This window comes from Leuciscus leuciscus (genome assembly GCF_965113295.1).
Source record: "Leuciscus leuciscus genome assembly, chromosome: 4".
NCBI classification, from domain to species: domain Eukaryota; kingdom Metazoa; phylum Chordata; class Actinopteri; order Cypriniformes; family Leuciscidae; genus Leuciscus; species Leuciscus leuciscus.
The window spans coordinates 4,018,560-4,034,419 of record NC_138728.1 but is presented as its reverse complement, the minus strand read 5'-3'; the positions used below and the strand labels follow the sequence as shown (position 1 = coordinate 4,034,419).

The window sequence follows — 15,860 nt, the reverse complement described above, 5'->3', positions numbered from 1 at the left end:
TATTATAATAAAAAAAAGCATTATGTTTAATTTGAGTTATTTTTAACCTTAAATTATACTACCAGCTGATAGTGCTCTCTGTATGTTTACAGCATTAGGTGAGATTTCTTTTTTCTTGAGAAAAACTAACGCCTATCTTGTGTACCTAATATTTATCCAAATGAGTCAATATTAAATAAAATCACAAGAATTGAATTGAATTGAAATCGTGAAATTTGTGTCAAGCAATAATAAAAAAAACATAGCTTACCAGAAATTGTAAACATTGTAACATGTTGTCACTAAGCCTAATAAAATTCAGTTTAAGTACTAAAATGTTTTGACAATCACAATACACTTAATACATGGTAGTGTTATGGGAATGCTACATGGTAATGGTCATGGGAACGTTACATGCTAATGCTAATAAAGCCATGGGAATGCTACATGCTAATGATATTTAAGCCATAGGAACGCTACATGCTAATAAAGGCATGGGAAAGTTACATGCTAATGCTAATAAACCCATGATACCTTTTCTGTCATAAGATTAGTCAAGTCAAGTCACCTTTATTTATATAGCGCTTTTTACAATACAGATTGTATTAAAGCAGCTTCACATCGATAACATGAAAATAATACAACAAAGTTTGTTTCTAGAAGAAAATTGCATCATCGTCCACCCTAAGTAAGGCAGATCAATAATATTGTTGAATATTAAATGTCCCCAACTAAGCAAGCCAAAAGCCAAGGCAACAGTGGCAAGGATCACTACATTAATCACAAATTAAGCCATAATAAGCGTATATGTGTGTGTGTGTGTGTGTGTGTGTGTGTGTGTGTGTGTGTGTGTGTGTGTGTGTGTGTGTAGAAGTGGGATGAAGGGCTGGTGGTGACGGCGCGGGCCTGGGCGAGATTCTGTTTTCGTGGTCCAGGTTGGCTCAGTTTGTTTTTGTTGCCGTTTGTGGAGCCTGGGCTGTCTACAGAGACCGCGTTTTTGTACAGTGTGTTCAGGGGACAGGCAGCTAGCAGATAGTGAGGAGATGTTTGCTGTATGTGAAAAAAAATGTTTCAGCCTAAAAAAGGTGTGACATCACTTAGAGCACCTTTAAATAAAGCCGTGCTCTCATCAGAAACAGGACACGACCACAGTTACACCACATCTGCATGCAGGTTGCTCAATATGCTGAAGAACATCTTCAATTATTTAATGTCTTAGTTTTGCAAACATGATTGCACAATAAAAACTAGTTTTGTGGTAGAGATGCCAAACTCATTAATCAGATTAAAACCTTCATCCATTGCATTTACCCGAGTTAACCTGGTGATAACCGGTGTTCAAAAATGGTGATAAGGGGGAAGTGGTTTAACCCACAATGCAGTGAGGTATGCAGCGGATGTGAGGTTTTGACTTGTTTTTTATATAAATATAGTTCCTCAGATGCTCTTTTTAAAAAAAGCAGAAGTGAGTTAAAAAAAAAGTTCAACATCACAAGTTCACACCACTAACAGAAAACTTCTCTCAATCGTCAGTCAAACTCAGTGATGAGTGACTTTATTCACGTTCTGATCTCTGTCACCGCTCTGCTGAAAGTGGTTTCCAGCGAGCCCTTCTTTGATATCACGGATCCAGCGTTTATTGAGGAATGTGTAACAGGACACAATATGAACCGCAGCAACGTGAAACCATCAGCCAGCAACATGCGCTACATGGTAGGCTAAACATGATACGTTTCTTTCATGGAGTTAAACATGCAAATATGTGTTAAACAGAACTGAAAGTCATGTGGACGAAGTCAGTCATCTGTATTGTTTTCTTCAAGACTGCTCTTACCTTTTTAATATCAGTTACATAAAATTGTAGTTTGGTCTAATTTGAATTGGAAAATTAAGACTGATTAGATTACCTGTTGTCTAACGGCTTTGGTCAAACCCTATTCGCACAGGATTAGTTTTCTAAACAACGTTTGAGTCAGAATTATTATCATTCGACATCTGTGATTTGTATGTAGTGATTCGGACTGGATGAACATCTCCGTGTTTATTACAGAGGTGGGAGTGTGTTTTCAAGACGTGGGCGTTACAGACGGTCATGTGCTGTGTTTGAGTGCATCATGGATGTCTTTTAATTTATTGTTTGGTGATATTACTTTAAAATCCTATTTTAGTTGGCTAAACTTCATGAGTTTATAGCAGTAGCTGTTTATAATAAAATTGCATAATTGAGCAGAGAAATGTATGCGTTAACATGAAATTGCGTTAGTTTCACGCGTTTTGGCCCTGTTGGCCTTCCATATTAGACAGACGTCTGACCGGTGCGTCACATCTCGCCTTCCATCTGCAGTTATTTTGCGTAGCCTACTATAGTAACTGATATATGCATCTTGTGTTTTTAAGAGCAAAAATGCGTTCTGTTTGATCATCCCTTTAAGCCTGTCGCTCAGAAGTAAAAAAGAAACTAAAAAGAAACTATAAACGGCACAGCACTTAAAGGGTCATTTCAGATTATTTTTAAACTTATGTCTGAATTAATGTTCTCTTACCGGTAAAAAGACGGACCGTCATTGCTTGTGTGAACACACATTTGTGTATTTACCGTAAAAGTCGTTCTGGTAATTTTCTGTGTAAAAGGGGCGTGTGTCTTCATACCTGCTCCCGGTCTTATAGTGCATGACTAAATGGTGCACATTATTTAAAATAAAAATCAATCAATTCCTCATAAAACCAACCCCCATTCTACATTATTTTCTTGTGTAATATCCTGTTTCAAACAAAAAATTAGTTTAACTCTTAGTTTCAGACATTTAAACCAACAGTAAAATAGATATGTAAAATATTAACTACAAAAAACAGTGTTGTTCTAGTATTATTTATGTGTTATTACAGTATTTATTAATATTTTGAATGTTCTTTTCAAATTGGCTTTTCAGTATCCAAACAGTTCCTCATAAAACCGGTTCTACATTTGTTTCCCATGCAATTTCCTGTTTCACCAGATAAGTAACATGTATGTACTGTTGATAAAGAGAGAGAAAAAAGAAAAAAGCCTATGTTGATTTGTTGGTCTTGGCTGGTTTAAAGTCTCCCAGCCTTAAAAGTAGAACATTGAGCTCCCAAAAATCCTCTAAACCAGCAAACCATTTTGAGGCTGATTTAAGATGTTTTCTCAGCAGCGAATGAACAGAATTTCCCAATAGATGCAAAGGCATGAATGTGTACAGGGCAGTTTGCATGTGGGTCTACGGATTGGATCTGTCATAAAATTACAACATTAATCACAAATGAAGCCATAATAAGTGTATGTATATGTGTGTGCAGACGTGGGATGAAGGGCTGGCGGTGACGGCGCGGGCCTGGGCGAGATTCTGTGTCTTTAAACATAACATTTACCTTAAGGAGGTGAGAAGGATGCACCCTACGTTCACTTCTGTGGGTGAAAACATCTGGGTTGGATATCCGTACACCCATTTCACAGTGAAATCTGCAGTGAAGTCATGGGTGGACGAGGTCCAACATTACGATTACCGTCAGAACCAGTGCTCAAAGGTGTGCGGTCACTACACACAGGTACACACTCAGATCTGGTTAAAGCTCAACCAAACACTCAAGTGTTCAAACATAAGTGAATGAGCCCTCTCTGTATCGCTTGTTTTCTGCACGTAAAGGTTGTTTGGGCAGACACGTACAAGGTTGGTTGCGCCGCGCAGGCCTGTCCTAAAGGTGTGGCTGAAACGTCGTTCTCAACAAAGCCAGCAATCATATTTGTGTGCAACTATGCAACAGCGTGAGTATGAAAACCACATTTGCAGGTGTGGCAAATTCTGAACGGTGCATTTTATGCAAAGCATGTTTTCGTACCGTTCACACACAACAACATTGTTTTCAACAGAGGCAATTATATAGGTGTTGCTCCATACAAAAAAGGGTCATCGTGCAGTGGATGTGGTCAGGAGACGTGTGAAAGCAAACTCTGTCGTAAGTGTCAGTAGGCTAACAAACATACTCATCCTTCCCAACAACCGCTTTACTTCACATCGCTCTCATTCTTCCACAGGAAACTCAACCCGCGATGCACTGCAGAGTAAGATAAGCCTGATCTCTCAATCTGAATACACAGATCTGCACTCACAATTATAAATGTCTGACTGTCATCGCAATACAGCAAGTTTCTGTGTCTGTGCACAAATGCTTTTGATGGCGGAAGCTGATTATGTGGCATTAAACCATAAAAAAAACTACACAAGATTTCAGAAATATGCATTAAATAGGACAAATATACACTCTTAAAAATAAAGTCCATGGGTGTTTCCGTGAAGAACCTTCATTTGACCTTTGAGAATGAAACAACTAATATTTGAAGACACTAAAACTAGACTGTAAATCATATTTCCGATGTTTATGCATTTACAAAAAAAATTTTTTTTTGAACAATTCTGGTTCTGAAGCAAAACTAGTTGAGAAACACTGCAAATGCAACGGCATTCAGACATTTGTAAGAGCGACTGGAGTGTTTTGGGGCGGTTCTGTTTATCTTCTGCTATTAAAGTCCTCTAAGCATGTGTGTGTTTGTATAGGTTATCATTGGACTCCAGACTGGGACCCTGCGCTGTCCTCCTGCGGCTCCTTCTGCCTGTCGGTTATGCTTATCAGAGTCATATCTGTCCCGCTCATGTTTGTCTGTGTTTATTGCCTGAAACGCCATCATAACCTGTTTGCATATGAGTGAAACAGCTTGAGCTCATATGCAAAAAAAAAAAAAAAGTTCACATTCAGACAATGCCATATATCCACTGGGACAGGGAGGAACATTAACTCTCTGATGCACATTTTATGCAATTACATTAAAAGAGTAATTTAGAAGAAAATTATGCATTAAGTGTGTATTTATTTATTGATATTGAAATTTTATTGGATCAAATTTCCCAGGACGCTCTTGTAAAAGAGATTCTTAATCTCGATGTGCTTCTTTTCCTGGTAAAATAAAGGTTATAATAAGTGATTTTTTTTTTTTTGCATTGATATTTTCATATCAGTTAAGCACATTTACCCCACAAATTCTCATTTCTGCAATGCAAAATCTCATTCTCATGAGTATCTATAGATCTCAGTAATATTTTAAACACTTTACAATAAGGATCCGTTCACTATCAGTTAACATTATACCCAATACATTAGGTATAATGAACTAAAAATGTAATACTTTTACAGCATTTATTCATCTAGATTAATATTTATAATATAAATGATATATATACACTACCTTTTAATATTTTAGACTAACTTTTAATATTTCAAATTGTAAAAAAATATGAACAATAAATTAACAATGGACACACTGCAAAAAAATATATAAACATAAAAGTTTATGCTTAAAACAAGAAAAAATATCTGTCAGTTGGGTCGTTAAAATACACTTAATTCAAAGGGAAAACAAGATGATTTTTATCATAAGCAAAAACTCAATTTTGATAATTGATCATTGTTTTCTAAAGTCATTTTGCTTCTCAAGTAAATGCATCTGGACTAAAGAACGTGTAGATATGGCTCATGTTTGCCTGTGTTTATTGCCTGAATTGCCATCATATCCTGTTTGCATAAGAGTGAAGCTTCAAAACAACAGACAATGCCACATTTCCACTGGGACAGGGAGAGACAAAAACTCTTTGAAGCTAATTTTATGCAGAGAATAAGTAAGAAGAAAGTAAGTGATTTTTTGTTTGTTTGTACATTGACATTTTCATATCAGTGAAGCACATTTGCCCCACAAATTCAAATTTCTGCAATGCAAAATCTCATTCCCATGAACTTTCAAAGTATCTGTAGATCTCAGTAATATTTAATGGGTTTGATTTGGGCTGGAATGTGACCTGGGACCGGTTGCATAAAAATAGCCCTTATGTTAAGACTGTGTCTTAAGTACTAGTATGACCACCTAACGTTGAGTCAGGGACAATCAGTATTACTTTCTAGTATCAAATTAGGCCAATCTACGTTTTTATATAACTGACTTCAAACAGTTATGAACAGTCATAAAGAAAAAATGTGATGACTAAGTTGTAAGACTAGTCTTAACCGTTTATGCAACCGGCCCGTCCATCTAGTCCCTTCAGTTTAAACGAGTGAGGCGGATATATGACAGAAATATCATTCGATTTATTGCCATATATCAGAGAAATTACTGAACTACATGTGTAAAAAAAAAAAATGATGCAAAGCATTCTGGGTAGCAAAAAAAGCTGAATCTGAAAAATGAACATACAGAGGTACTTTGCTCATGACGAACAGCACGAGAGCAGAAGCATCACAAATTCAGCTGTTACAAAACATGTCGATTTATCGGTCATCTAATAGCCTATACTGTACATACCGTACACAGGTCATAGTTATTATTATACCTGACGTATGAAACACGATCAATGAGCGTCTGTCTCAAACAGAAGCAGCGGCGTTAACAGTTTCTGACTATACAGGACTAACTCATGATGATTGTTCATACAGTTTTGTGTTTCATATTTTCCTGTCTCTTATTCCTCATCAAATCTAAGATCTGATTGTGAGATTGATGTTGACGAAGCATGAAACCAAACATCTTTTATATTTATAACACAATATGACAGACGTCCGGTGATGGTGTGAGTGTGTTTCTCCAGGATCAGAGTTCAGATCGGCCGACGCGAGTTAGCTTTTGAGTTTCTTCCGCTTGCCGTCTTTCGCCGAAGGCGTCTCGGGGTTTACAGGAGGAGCTCCGAGCTTTTTACTTTTTGCTTTCTTCACTTTTTCTTTAATGGCTTGAATATCAATTTTGTTTTCTGTGGTTGCTATAAAGAAGAGAATAATAAATATTATATCATGAGTTCACATTTGAATTATTTACACAATATAAAGTCATATTACCAGGAATGTTACTCACCAATATTATTAGTCTTCTGACCAAGATCACATTCAGTACATGCAGTTAACATAAGTTATGTTTATATATAATATATATATATATATATGTTTATTTGATATATTTTGATGATTTTTTTTTTTTTATATAATCATTTATTATTATGAATAATAATTGTATCTTAATTACTTTTATTATCATCATTATTATACAATATGAGATGCCATCCTGGACCAGGATTATTATCGTTAACCTAAACTAATTAAATCATTTCTATTAATTGAAATAAAGCTTTTTTTTATTTTTATAAAATGTAATAATAATATCATTATACAAAATGAGATGCAGTTCTCGACCAGGGTTATTATCTATAATATATATATATATCAGCTTCATTTCAATTAACAGACATGTTAATTGAAATGTCTAAAAACTGGGGGGAAAAGAAAAAAGAAAAGAAAAAAATAGAAAAGAAAAAAAAATATTATATATATATATATATATATTTTTTTTTTAGCTTCATTTCTTTTTAGTTTAATTTTTTTTTTATTTCAGTGTAGTACTAGTCAGTTTATCTATTTCCAGTATATCCAGTATAGTTTTTATTTATTTCCAGTTAATAATTTTTATCTCTGTTTATTAGCAACACTTCAAATTTTTGTTTAGTTGGAAAAACTTGAACTAAACAAAAATCCGAAATGTTGCCAATAAACAGAGATAAAAATTATTAACTGGAAATAAATAAATTAATTAACTAAAAAGAAATATTAATATATTAATATAATAATTAATTAAACCTAAAAAGCAAAAAAAAATTAAAATAATTTAATGGCAAAAGCTCATTTTATTAAATTTTTTAGCTTAGCTACTAAAATCAACATGAACACACTAAAAATATAAAAATAAAAGCTATTTTAAAATATTAATAAAAGTATAATAAACACTCAAATAAAACTGTTATGCTTCATGACGCATCACTGTCGCATGCGTCTCAGTGTTTTCTGCAGTACCTGGTTTGGTCTTCTTCACGGCGGGCTTCTCTTTAGGGGGAATGAAATCTTTCTGCCGCTGCTCTTGTCTCTTGGTTAAAGCCTCGGCCTGTTTCACCTTCAGTCCAAGAAAATGAACAAGTGGTTACGAGTGAACTAGTTCCAGTCAGTCACTGCATCTGTGCAAACACTCATAAAAACCAGCACACCTTGATCTCAGTCATCTTCTTGCGTCTCTTCTCGCTCTCTAGCAGGAAGAACTCGCCGGTCGCCAGCTGCTTATCAATCTGTGCAGAACAATATTTCACTTAGGCAAACAAGATTGTCAAAAAAGGTTGTTTTTAAAAAGAAAATGATTATTATTGTAATTTATATGTGTGGGGATGTCCTCAAAAATACATTAATTCAACTAAAAACTCAACAAATATTTATTTATAAATAAAAGTATTTATAGATTTAATATAATATCAAAGAGTATATATAAGAGAATACAGTACAGGCCAAAAGTTTGGACACATTACTTTTAAAAATATTAAGCAGCAGAACTGTTTCCAACTTTGATAATGAATCATCATATTAGAATGAGTTCTAAAGGATCATGTGATAGACTGGAGTAATGATCCTGAAAATTCAGCTTTGCATCACAGAAATAAATGATAATTTAAAGTATAATAAATTGAAAACCAATTATTTTAAATTGTAATAATATATCACAATATTATTTTTATTTTTTCTGTATTTTTGATCAAATAAATGCAGGCTTGATGAGCAGAAGAAACTTCTTTCAAAAACATTAAAAATAGTAATGTTTCCAAACTTTTGGCCTGTACTGTGTATATATATATAATTATAATATAGTTATTATTTAATAATGCCAAGTATCAACTAGATCAATACTTTATTTGACTAAACAGCTGTTCTCAGGTTCAAGTTGATTGTTTCTATTTTTTTAAACCTGTCTGATTATTATTTTAATAATTATTATTCATTTTGCATTGAATTGTGCAGATTGAATATGTAAAAAAACACTAAAACAAATGGTAACACTTTACAATAAGGCTCCATTAGTTCATGTACTGGCTTAACTAGCCAATAACAAGTAATGCAGTCTTTATTAATAGCATTAGTTAATAAAAAAAATACTGTTCAATGTTAATTCATGTTAGCTCTGATTTTAATAATATACAAATAAATAATGAAATCAATATTAACATTAATAAAAGCTTTAGAAGCCCTTTTCATGGTTAACTAATGTAATGTAGTCAAACAAATAAGCTATTAATTGGCTTAAGAATGTCTGTGTCTTTTATCATATTGCTGTTGTCACCATATTAAAAATGAAACCAAACAACCACAGTGATTTGATCTTGTTTATGCGGGCGTTTGTGTGTAAAAACACCCTGTACTCGTGGTAAAATCCCTGCAGCGCACACCTCGAGCGGCTCATTGCTAACACAGCACATGCTTTCTCTCGAGAAGTGTGCGCTCGTACCTTGCTCTCGGGCTGAGGCGGGGGGAACGGCGTGTACTCCTTCTTCTTCACCGTCTTCTTCTTGGGCTGCTTGCGTTTGGAGAGACTCTTATGGCGGAAGTTGGGCAGGAATCTCTCCCAGTTCTGAGTGCGCAGCTCCGGGTCGCTCGCCAGCTCCCGCTTGATCATTAACGTCTGGAGAGGGTTGAATCACAAGCACAATTACTGTTAGAGTCGCTCATGACGGCAGTGACACCTTTTTAATTTACAGACCATCCTAATATGGTTTACAACTAGAGCTGCACGATTAATCATTAAAAGATCACGATCTTGATTCAAATACCCACGTGATCTTACTCCTAAATAACAACGATTCAGCAATAAGTCTATTAAACCTTTACACAAGTACGATTGCACTGATTCAGATCTGCGTTGTTGGAGAGAGCATTTGTCATGAAACAGCTTCACAAACAGTCTTTTCAACCACACAGTATCATTATTATTGTTACAATCATTCAAATGATCACAGAAGTACTGGGATAAAAGTTAATAGTTTGGATATAAACACTGATGTATGTGGTAGCGATCAAAACAGAGTAAATCACCTTTTGAAATTAAAGGGATAGTTCACTTTGAAATACATTTTTTGGTATGTTTTAGCTTACCTCAAGGGCATCCAAGATGTAGGTGTCTTTTTTTCCGCAGTAGTTTCAATTTTGATATTTTTAGGCCAAACCGTTCTTGTCTGTCAGTCATATAATGCAGGTCTATGGTCATTATCTCAAAGAGCATGCACAGAGTCCAAATTAAAACAATTCCCCGTCGTCCAAATTAAACAATTCCCCTTCGTAAGTACACATTGATGGCCTAAGACACAAAACGAGCGGTTTTGTCCGAGTGATCCGAGTGATCCGAGCCATGTCCGAGTGATCTGATCTGACGTGTACGCAGACTGGTGCATAGATATATACACTAGATGTCGCCTTAAAGACATTCGTTCCAATGAACTGCCGTAGACAAGGCGACATCTAGTGTATATATCTATGCACCAGTCTGCGTACACGTCAGATCAGATCACTCGGACATGTCTGTGTATAAGAGGTAAAAACGATATAAATACTGTTCGTTTTCTCACACAAACCGCTCGTTTCGTGTCTTAGGGGCTGTTTACACCTGGCCACTTCATGCGTTTTCTCAGATCGGATAGCTATCCGATCGTGAAAAGACCAGGTGTAAATGCCCTCCGAAACGCATTCGAGACGGATTTGAATCCGATCGCTCAAACCACTTCAGGAGGTGGTCTGGGCCGCATTCCTGACGAAACTGGACAAGTGTAAATGCATCTGGTTGTTGAAACCACATATGTAAATTGTACTCCTCCCAAAAATGCTAAAAAAAATAAACGTGTGAGAGCGTGTTATAGGCTATATGTAATGTTATAGCCAGATATGACGACGCTACTGGAACACGCATCACCTCAGATGAGAAGCTGAGCATCTATTCATTAAGCCAACGTGCAAACTATCGCAAATCAAAGTGAAAGTAAGTCGTAGACGCTTAACACACAATCATCATCATTAAAAGTAAATTCTTAAGAAACGAAATGATCTTACCAGGGCTGTTGCCGCTCTCTTTTATTGCGGTCTTTGAAATTTTAGCTGATGATCAATAAAATGCAGCTCATATCTTTTGCTTTCGGTGACGTACACTCCATTAAATCTGCATATAGCGCGGGAATTGAAGATCGGATTTAAATCCGTTTTGCAAAAACACATTTATGTGACCAGGTGTAAATGGAATCGTTTTGATAAATCAGATAGCTATCCGATCTGAGAAAACACATGAAGTGGCCAGGTGTAAACAGCCCCTTAGGCCATCAATGTGTACTTACGATGGGGAATTGTTTAATTTGGACGACGGGGAATTGTTTTAATTTGGACTCTGTGGATGCTCTTTGAGATAATGACCATAGACCTGCATTATATGACTGACAGACAAGAACGGTTTGACCTAAAAATATCAAAATTGAAACTACTGCGGAAAAAAAGACACCTACATCTTGGATGCCCTTGAGGTAAGCTAAAACATACCAAAAATGTATTTCAAAGTGAACTATCCCTTTAACTTAAATAAAACAAAAATGTATTACATCGTTACACCAGTAGGTGGCGACATGCGACTGTTAAAAATGTATTTGTCATTAAATCATTCATTCAAGAGATTCGTTCAAAAACACTGATTCATCCAGTGATGATACAAGTGAAGTCTTTGAGTGACTTCTATGTACCTTTATGTTGTAAATGGGGTGAATGTTCTTCATTGTCTCGAGCACGACTTTCCGAACCTGCAGAAACAAGCGAGAAGCACAAGCTGATTCCTTTACATTCGTGTCATTATGACTGAACAAAAGTAGTGTGGTTAGTTTTCAGGGTGAACAGTTTTGAGTTTTGAATGATTAAAATTAGGCCACTGAAAGCCTCACCTCCTTCAAGCCATTGAACGGGCCGAGAGCCGACACTGTGTTGCCCTGAACCATCACGTAACAGTTGGTCAGAAGCTCTAGGGCCTGAAACAGAACAAACGCATGAGATTTTAGCACATTTACTGTAACATCGAAAACACAAACCGGACATTCAAAAACATAAATCTGCAAAAGCAATAAAACAACAATACAACATCAAAAGAACTCACTTCATCTCTTAAAAGTAAATTAAAGTAAAAAAGTAAAGAGGAATCCAAAGTCCGCCAGTGAAAATGCAACTGTTTTTTAGCTTTCTAAATTAATAAAATAAATTTTTTTTATTAAAAATGGCTTTCAAAACTATTTGAGTGAAAAGTTGAATTGGAAAATGTGCATGAATTTATGCATTTTTTTATTTTTATATATTGCGAAATTTAAATGAAAAACAAGACATTTGGACCATAATGTCTGGGAATAAAAAAATCATGACAAGTGAAGTGTAATATGAAGAAATGAAGAGAGACACCTTCAGCGTGGAGCCCTTGGGGCCGATCAGTCTCTGGCGTCTCTTCACAAAACGCTCTCTGTTTCGCACAAGAGTCCCGATCTTTATGATGTCACAAGCCATGTCGTCTTCGAGTATCCTCACGGCCTGAAATTAACAGGAAGGTTTAGCGCAAGATTTTAGGCTAAATTATATAAGATTATTATATATTAAGATTTTTTGTATTTTTAAAAGGCCTCTTATGCTCTCCAAGGCTGCATTCATTTGTTCAAAAATTGTTGAATATTACAATTTAAAATATTTTTTTCTACTTGAATATATTTTAAAATGTAATTTATTCCTGTGATCAAAGCTGAATTTTCAGCATCATTACTCCAGTCTTCAGTGTCACATGATCCTTCAGAAATCATTCTAATATGATGATTTGATGCTCAAGAAACATTTCTGATTATTAACAGTGTTGAAAACTGCCTCATATTTTCATGATACATTTTATATTTCATTTGGATTCTTTGATTAATAAAATGCTTAAAAGAACAGCATTTATTTCAAATAGAAATATTTTGTAATATTACAAATGTCTGAATTGACACTTTTGATCAACAATAATCTGTCCTTTTGCAGAGAATTCACTGATGTTATATTATATATATATATATATATATATATATATATATATACACATACACTCTCACGATTCATGTCTGTTCCCTGTCTCATCCTATGTTTAGCAGTTCCTCATTATGTTGATTAGTCTCCCCAGATGTTTCTGATTAGCCACGCCCCCTTGTTATCGTGTTTAGCTTGTTAGTCTCTGTATTTAAACCTTGTGTCTTGTTTCAGTGTTTGTGGGTTCTTGACTTTGTAAAGTTGTTTTTTCTGTTCCTGAATCCTGTTCCCTAGTCTAAGTCTGTCTGTCTGTCTAGTTTTGAGTTTATCTAATAAAGCTTCTGCACGTGGATCCTGCTTCCTCCTTTGATTCAACCCTGCATCGTTACACACACACACACACACACACATATATATATAATAGCATATTAGAATGAAGGATCATGTGACACTGAAGATTGGAGTAATGGCTGATGAAAATTCAGCTTTGCATCACAGAAATAAATTATATTTTCAAATATATTAAGACAGAATACTATTATTTGAAATTGTAATAATAATTCACAATATTAATGTTTTTTTCTGTATTTTTGATCAAATAAATGCAGGCTTGATGAGCAGAAGAGACTTCTTTCAAAAACATTAAAAAAATAATGTTTCCAAATTGTTAACCGGTACTGAATAACTAATATCTATATACAGTACAGGCCAAAAGTTTGGACACATTACTATTTTTAATGTTTATGAAAGAAGTTTCTTCTGCTCATCAAGCCTGCATTTATTTGATCAAAAATATAGAAAAAAACATTAATATTGTGAATTATTATTACAATTTAAAATAATTGGTTTTCAATTTATTATACTTTAAATTATCATTTATTTCTGTGATGCAAAGCTGAATTTTCAGGATCATTACTCCAGTCTATCACATGATCCTTTAGAAATCATTCTAATATTCTGATTTATTATGAGTGTTGGACACAGTTCTGCTGCCTAATATATTTGATGAATAAAAGGTTAAAAAGAACTGCATTTATTCAAAATAAAAAAATATTTTCTAATAATATAAATCTTCTTTACTATCACTTTTTATCAATTTAACACATCCTTGCTGAATAAAAGTATTGATTTATTTCAAAAAAAGAAAGAAAAAAATTACTGACCCCAAATTACTGACCAGTCGTGTATATTGTTAGTGTACAAAAGATTTCTATTTTTTTTAAAACATTTACTTTTTTTCACAGGTTATGAAAAAATATTAAGCAGCAGAACTGTTTCCAACTTTGATAATGAATCATCATATTAGAATGATTTCTAAAGGATCATGTGATAGACTGGAGTAATGATCCTGAAAATTCAGCTTTGCATCACATAAATAAATGATAATTTAAAGTATAATAAATTGAAAACCAATTATTTTAAATTGTAATAATATATCACAATGTTACATTTTTTTCTGTATTTTTGATCAAATAAATGCAGGCTTGATGAGCAGAAGAAACTTCTTTCAAAAACATTAAAAATAGTAATGTGTCCAAACTTTGACCTGTACTGTATATAGATATAAAATCAGTGAATTACATCGCTTCTATAGCAGTACAATGCATACCTGTTCAAACGGCACACTTCTGGCCAATAACTTGATGAGATCCCTTGCTCTGAGGATTGCATAAGGGTCAAATGTTTTCTTTGTTGTGTGCACCGTCATACTGCCTTCAATCAGGTCCAGTGTGGCATTGATGAACTACAGAACAGCAGGAGGTATCAAAAGAAAACAGACAAACCAATTCAGTGAGCTTACAAGCATTTTTAAAAACCAAATGAAGACACGTTCCTGACACGTACCACATCTCCGAGCGCTTTCTGCACCAGCGGCCAGCACTCTTTCAGGTACGCCTCTCTGTACTTGGGGAAAAGTGTGGCGAAGCTGCTCTCCTCCAGCAAACCTTTGGGATTGTCCTCTCGGGTGAACTTGGGCTCTTTCCAGCCATCTGGAACCACCAGCAGCTCGGTCTCATCCACTACGTTTCAGACAAAAGTCCAGAGATTAATTAGTAAGGAATTTAGCAAACACTTTTATGTTAAGCAGCTTACAGTAATCTGGGGATGCGTGTTTATTCCCCAAAACGTGCATGTAATATTATGTTCCACCTTGGAGTAGCTTGTAAATACCATTGCACACTAACATAAAAATCACTTAGTACTGTAGTATATGTATAATACCACGGTATTAACATTTAGTATCACACTGAGCCTGTACTAGTACACACACACACACACACACACACACACACACACACACACACACACACACACACACACTTATAGAGTTGGAAAATCAACATTCTCGTTACCAGGCAGAGATGTATTAAACACTACGTACCATCACCCTTAAAGTTTATTTAGTTTTCTACAGACATCAGTTGTGTATTAGATAAAAACAACCGAAGAGGTGGAAGACAACAAATGCCCAATAACTGAATGTTTTGGGGGAAAACAGTTATGAAATGCGCACACTAACAAAGTACTATATCATTGTAGCTACAAGAAAAACAGAACTTTAATTCTACACGAGAGGCAATCACACATACACATGTCATTTAACTTCACTAATCTAGAATTATAGGCGCGATGTCAACACGCAATGTTAGGATAACACTGTGTATAGTTAACTGTTTCTAAGTGTAGTTGTACCTGCATTCTTGCTCTTTTTCTGTTTTTTATTTGTTGGCGTTTCACTCGTGCTTTCTGTGGGGGCCGCCATTGCTGCTGTTAGCAGTGACGTCAGACGCGGCGCCTGGTCGTCATGAGCACGAGGCAAACAGCGCGCGTACTGCCGCCTGGTGGCGTGGAGGACTTATCATATACACTATTATTATTTAAAACCTTTAATATCCCATTTCACAAAACTAGAAGTATATATTTGAATGTTTCTTTTCAGAATAAATTTAGTTTCT

General features: G+C 35.0%; 2 protein-coding genes across 3 annotated transcripts; one reads left to right on the top strand and one right to left on the bottom strand.

Annotated features, from left to right (window-relative positions):
• Positions 1-389: 389 nt before the first annotated feature.
• glipr1a (GLI pathogenesis-related 1a) lies at positions 390-4,978 on the top strand. 2 transcript variants are annotated; one of them, XM_082168475.1, is made up of 6 exons: positions 390-1,692; positions 3,298-3,525; positions 3,645-3,763; positions 3,869-3,954; positions 4,034-4,060; positions 4,554-4,978. In XM_082168475.1, exons 1-6 carry the CDS (start codon positions 1,525-1,527, stop codon positions 4,703-4,705), a joined length of 780 nt encoding a protein of 259 aa, XP_082024601.1. In that variant the 5' UTR covers positions 390-1,524; the 3' UTR covers positions 4,706-4,978. The 2 variants fall into 2 exon arrangements, with proteins under 2 accessions (XP_082024601.1, XP_082024600.1); XM_082168474.1 differs by having other exon boundaries at positions 457-1,692; positions 3,298-3,546.
• Positions 4,979-5,639: 661 nt separating this feature from the next.
• Positions 5,640-15,756, bottom strand: krr1 (KRR1 small subunit processome component homolog). The gene is made up of 10 exons (XM_082168460.1): positions 15,598-15,756; positions 14,749-14,924; positions 14,513-14,647; positions 12,316-12,441; positions 11,811-11,894; positions 11,616-11,672; positions 9,350-9,523; positions 8,067-8,144; positions 7,879-7,975; positions 5,640-6,797 (listed from the first exon to the last, which is right to left on the bottom strand). The coding sequence occupies exons 1-10, from the start codon at positions 15,665-15,667 to the stop codon at positions 6,658-6,660; spliced, it is 1,137 nt and encodes a 378-aa protein (XP_082024586.1). The 5' UTR covers positions 15,668-15,756; the 3' UTR covers positions 5,640-6,657.
• Positions 15,757-15,860: the final 104 nt, after the last annotated feature.

Coding starts and splice junctions, on each gene's coding strand:
- krr1 (XM_082168460.1), bottom strand. CDS start 15,667: ATGGCGGCCCCCACAGAAAGCACGAGTGAAACGCCAACAAATAAAAAA. Junction 9,524..11,615: donor ACCCCATTTACAACATAAAG/GTACATAGAAGT, acceptor AACCCTCTCCAG/ACGTTAATGATCAAGCGGGA. Junction 6,798..7,878: donor CGTGAAGAAGACCAAACCAG/GTACTGCAGAAA, acceptor TCTTCTTTATAG/CAACCACAGAAAACAAAATT.
- glipr1a (XM_082168474.1), top strand. CDS start 1,525: ATGAGTGACTTTATTCACGTTCTGATCTCTGTCACCGCTCTGCTGAAA. Junction 1,693..3,297: donor CCAGCAACATGCGCTACATG/GTAGGCTAAACA, acceptor ATGTGTGTGCAG/ACGTGGGATGAAGGGCTGGC. Junction 3,764..3,868: donor GTGTGCAACTATGCAACAGC/GTGAGTATGAAA, acceptor TGTTTTCAACAG/AGGCAATTATATAGGTGTTG.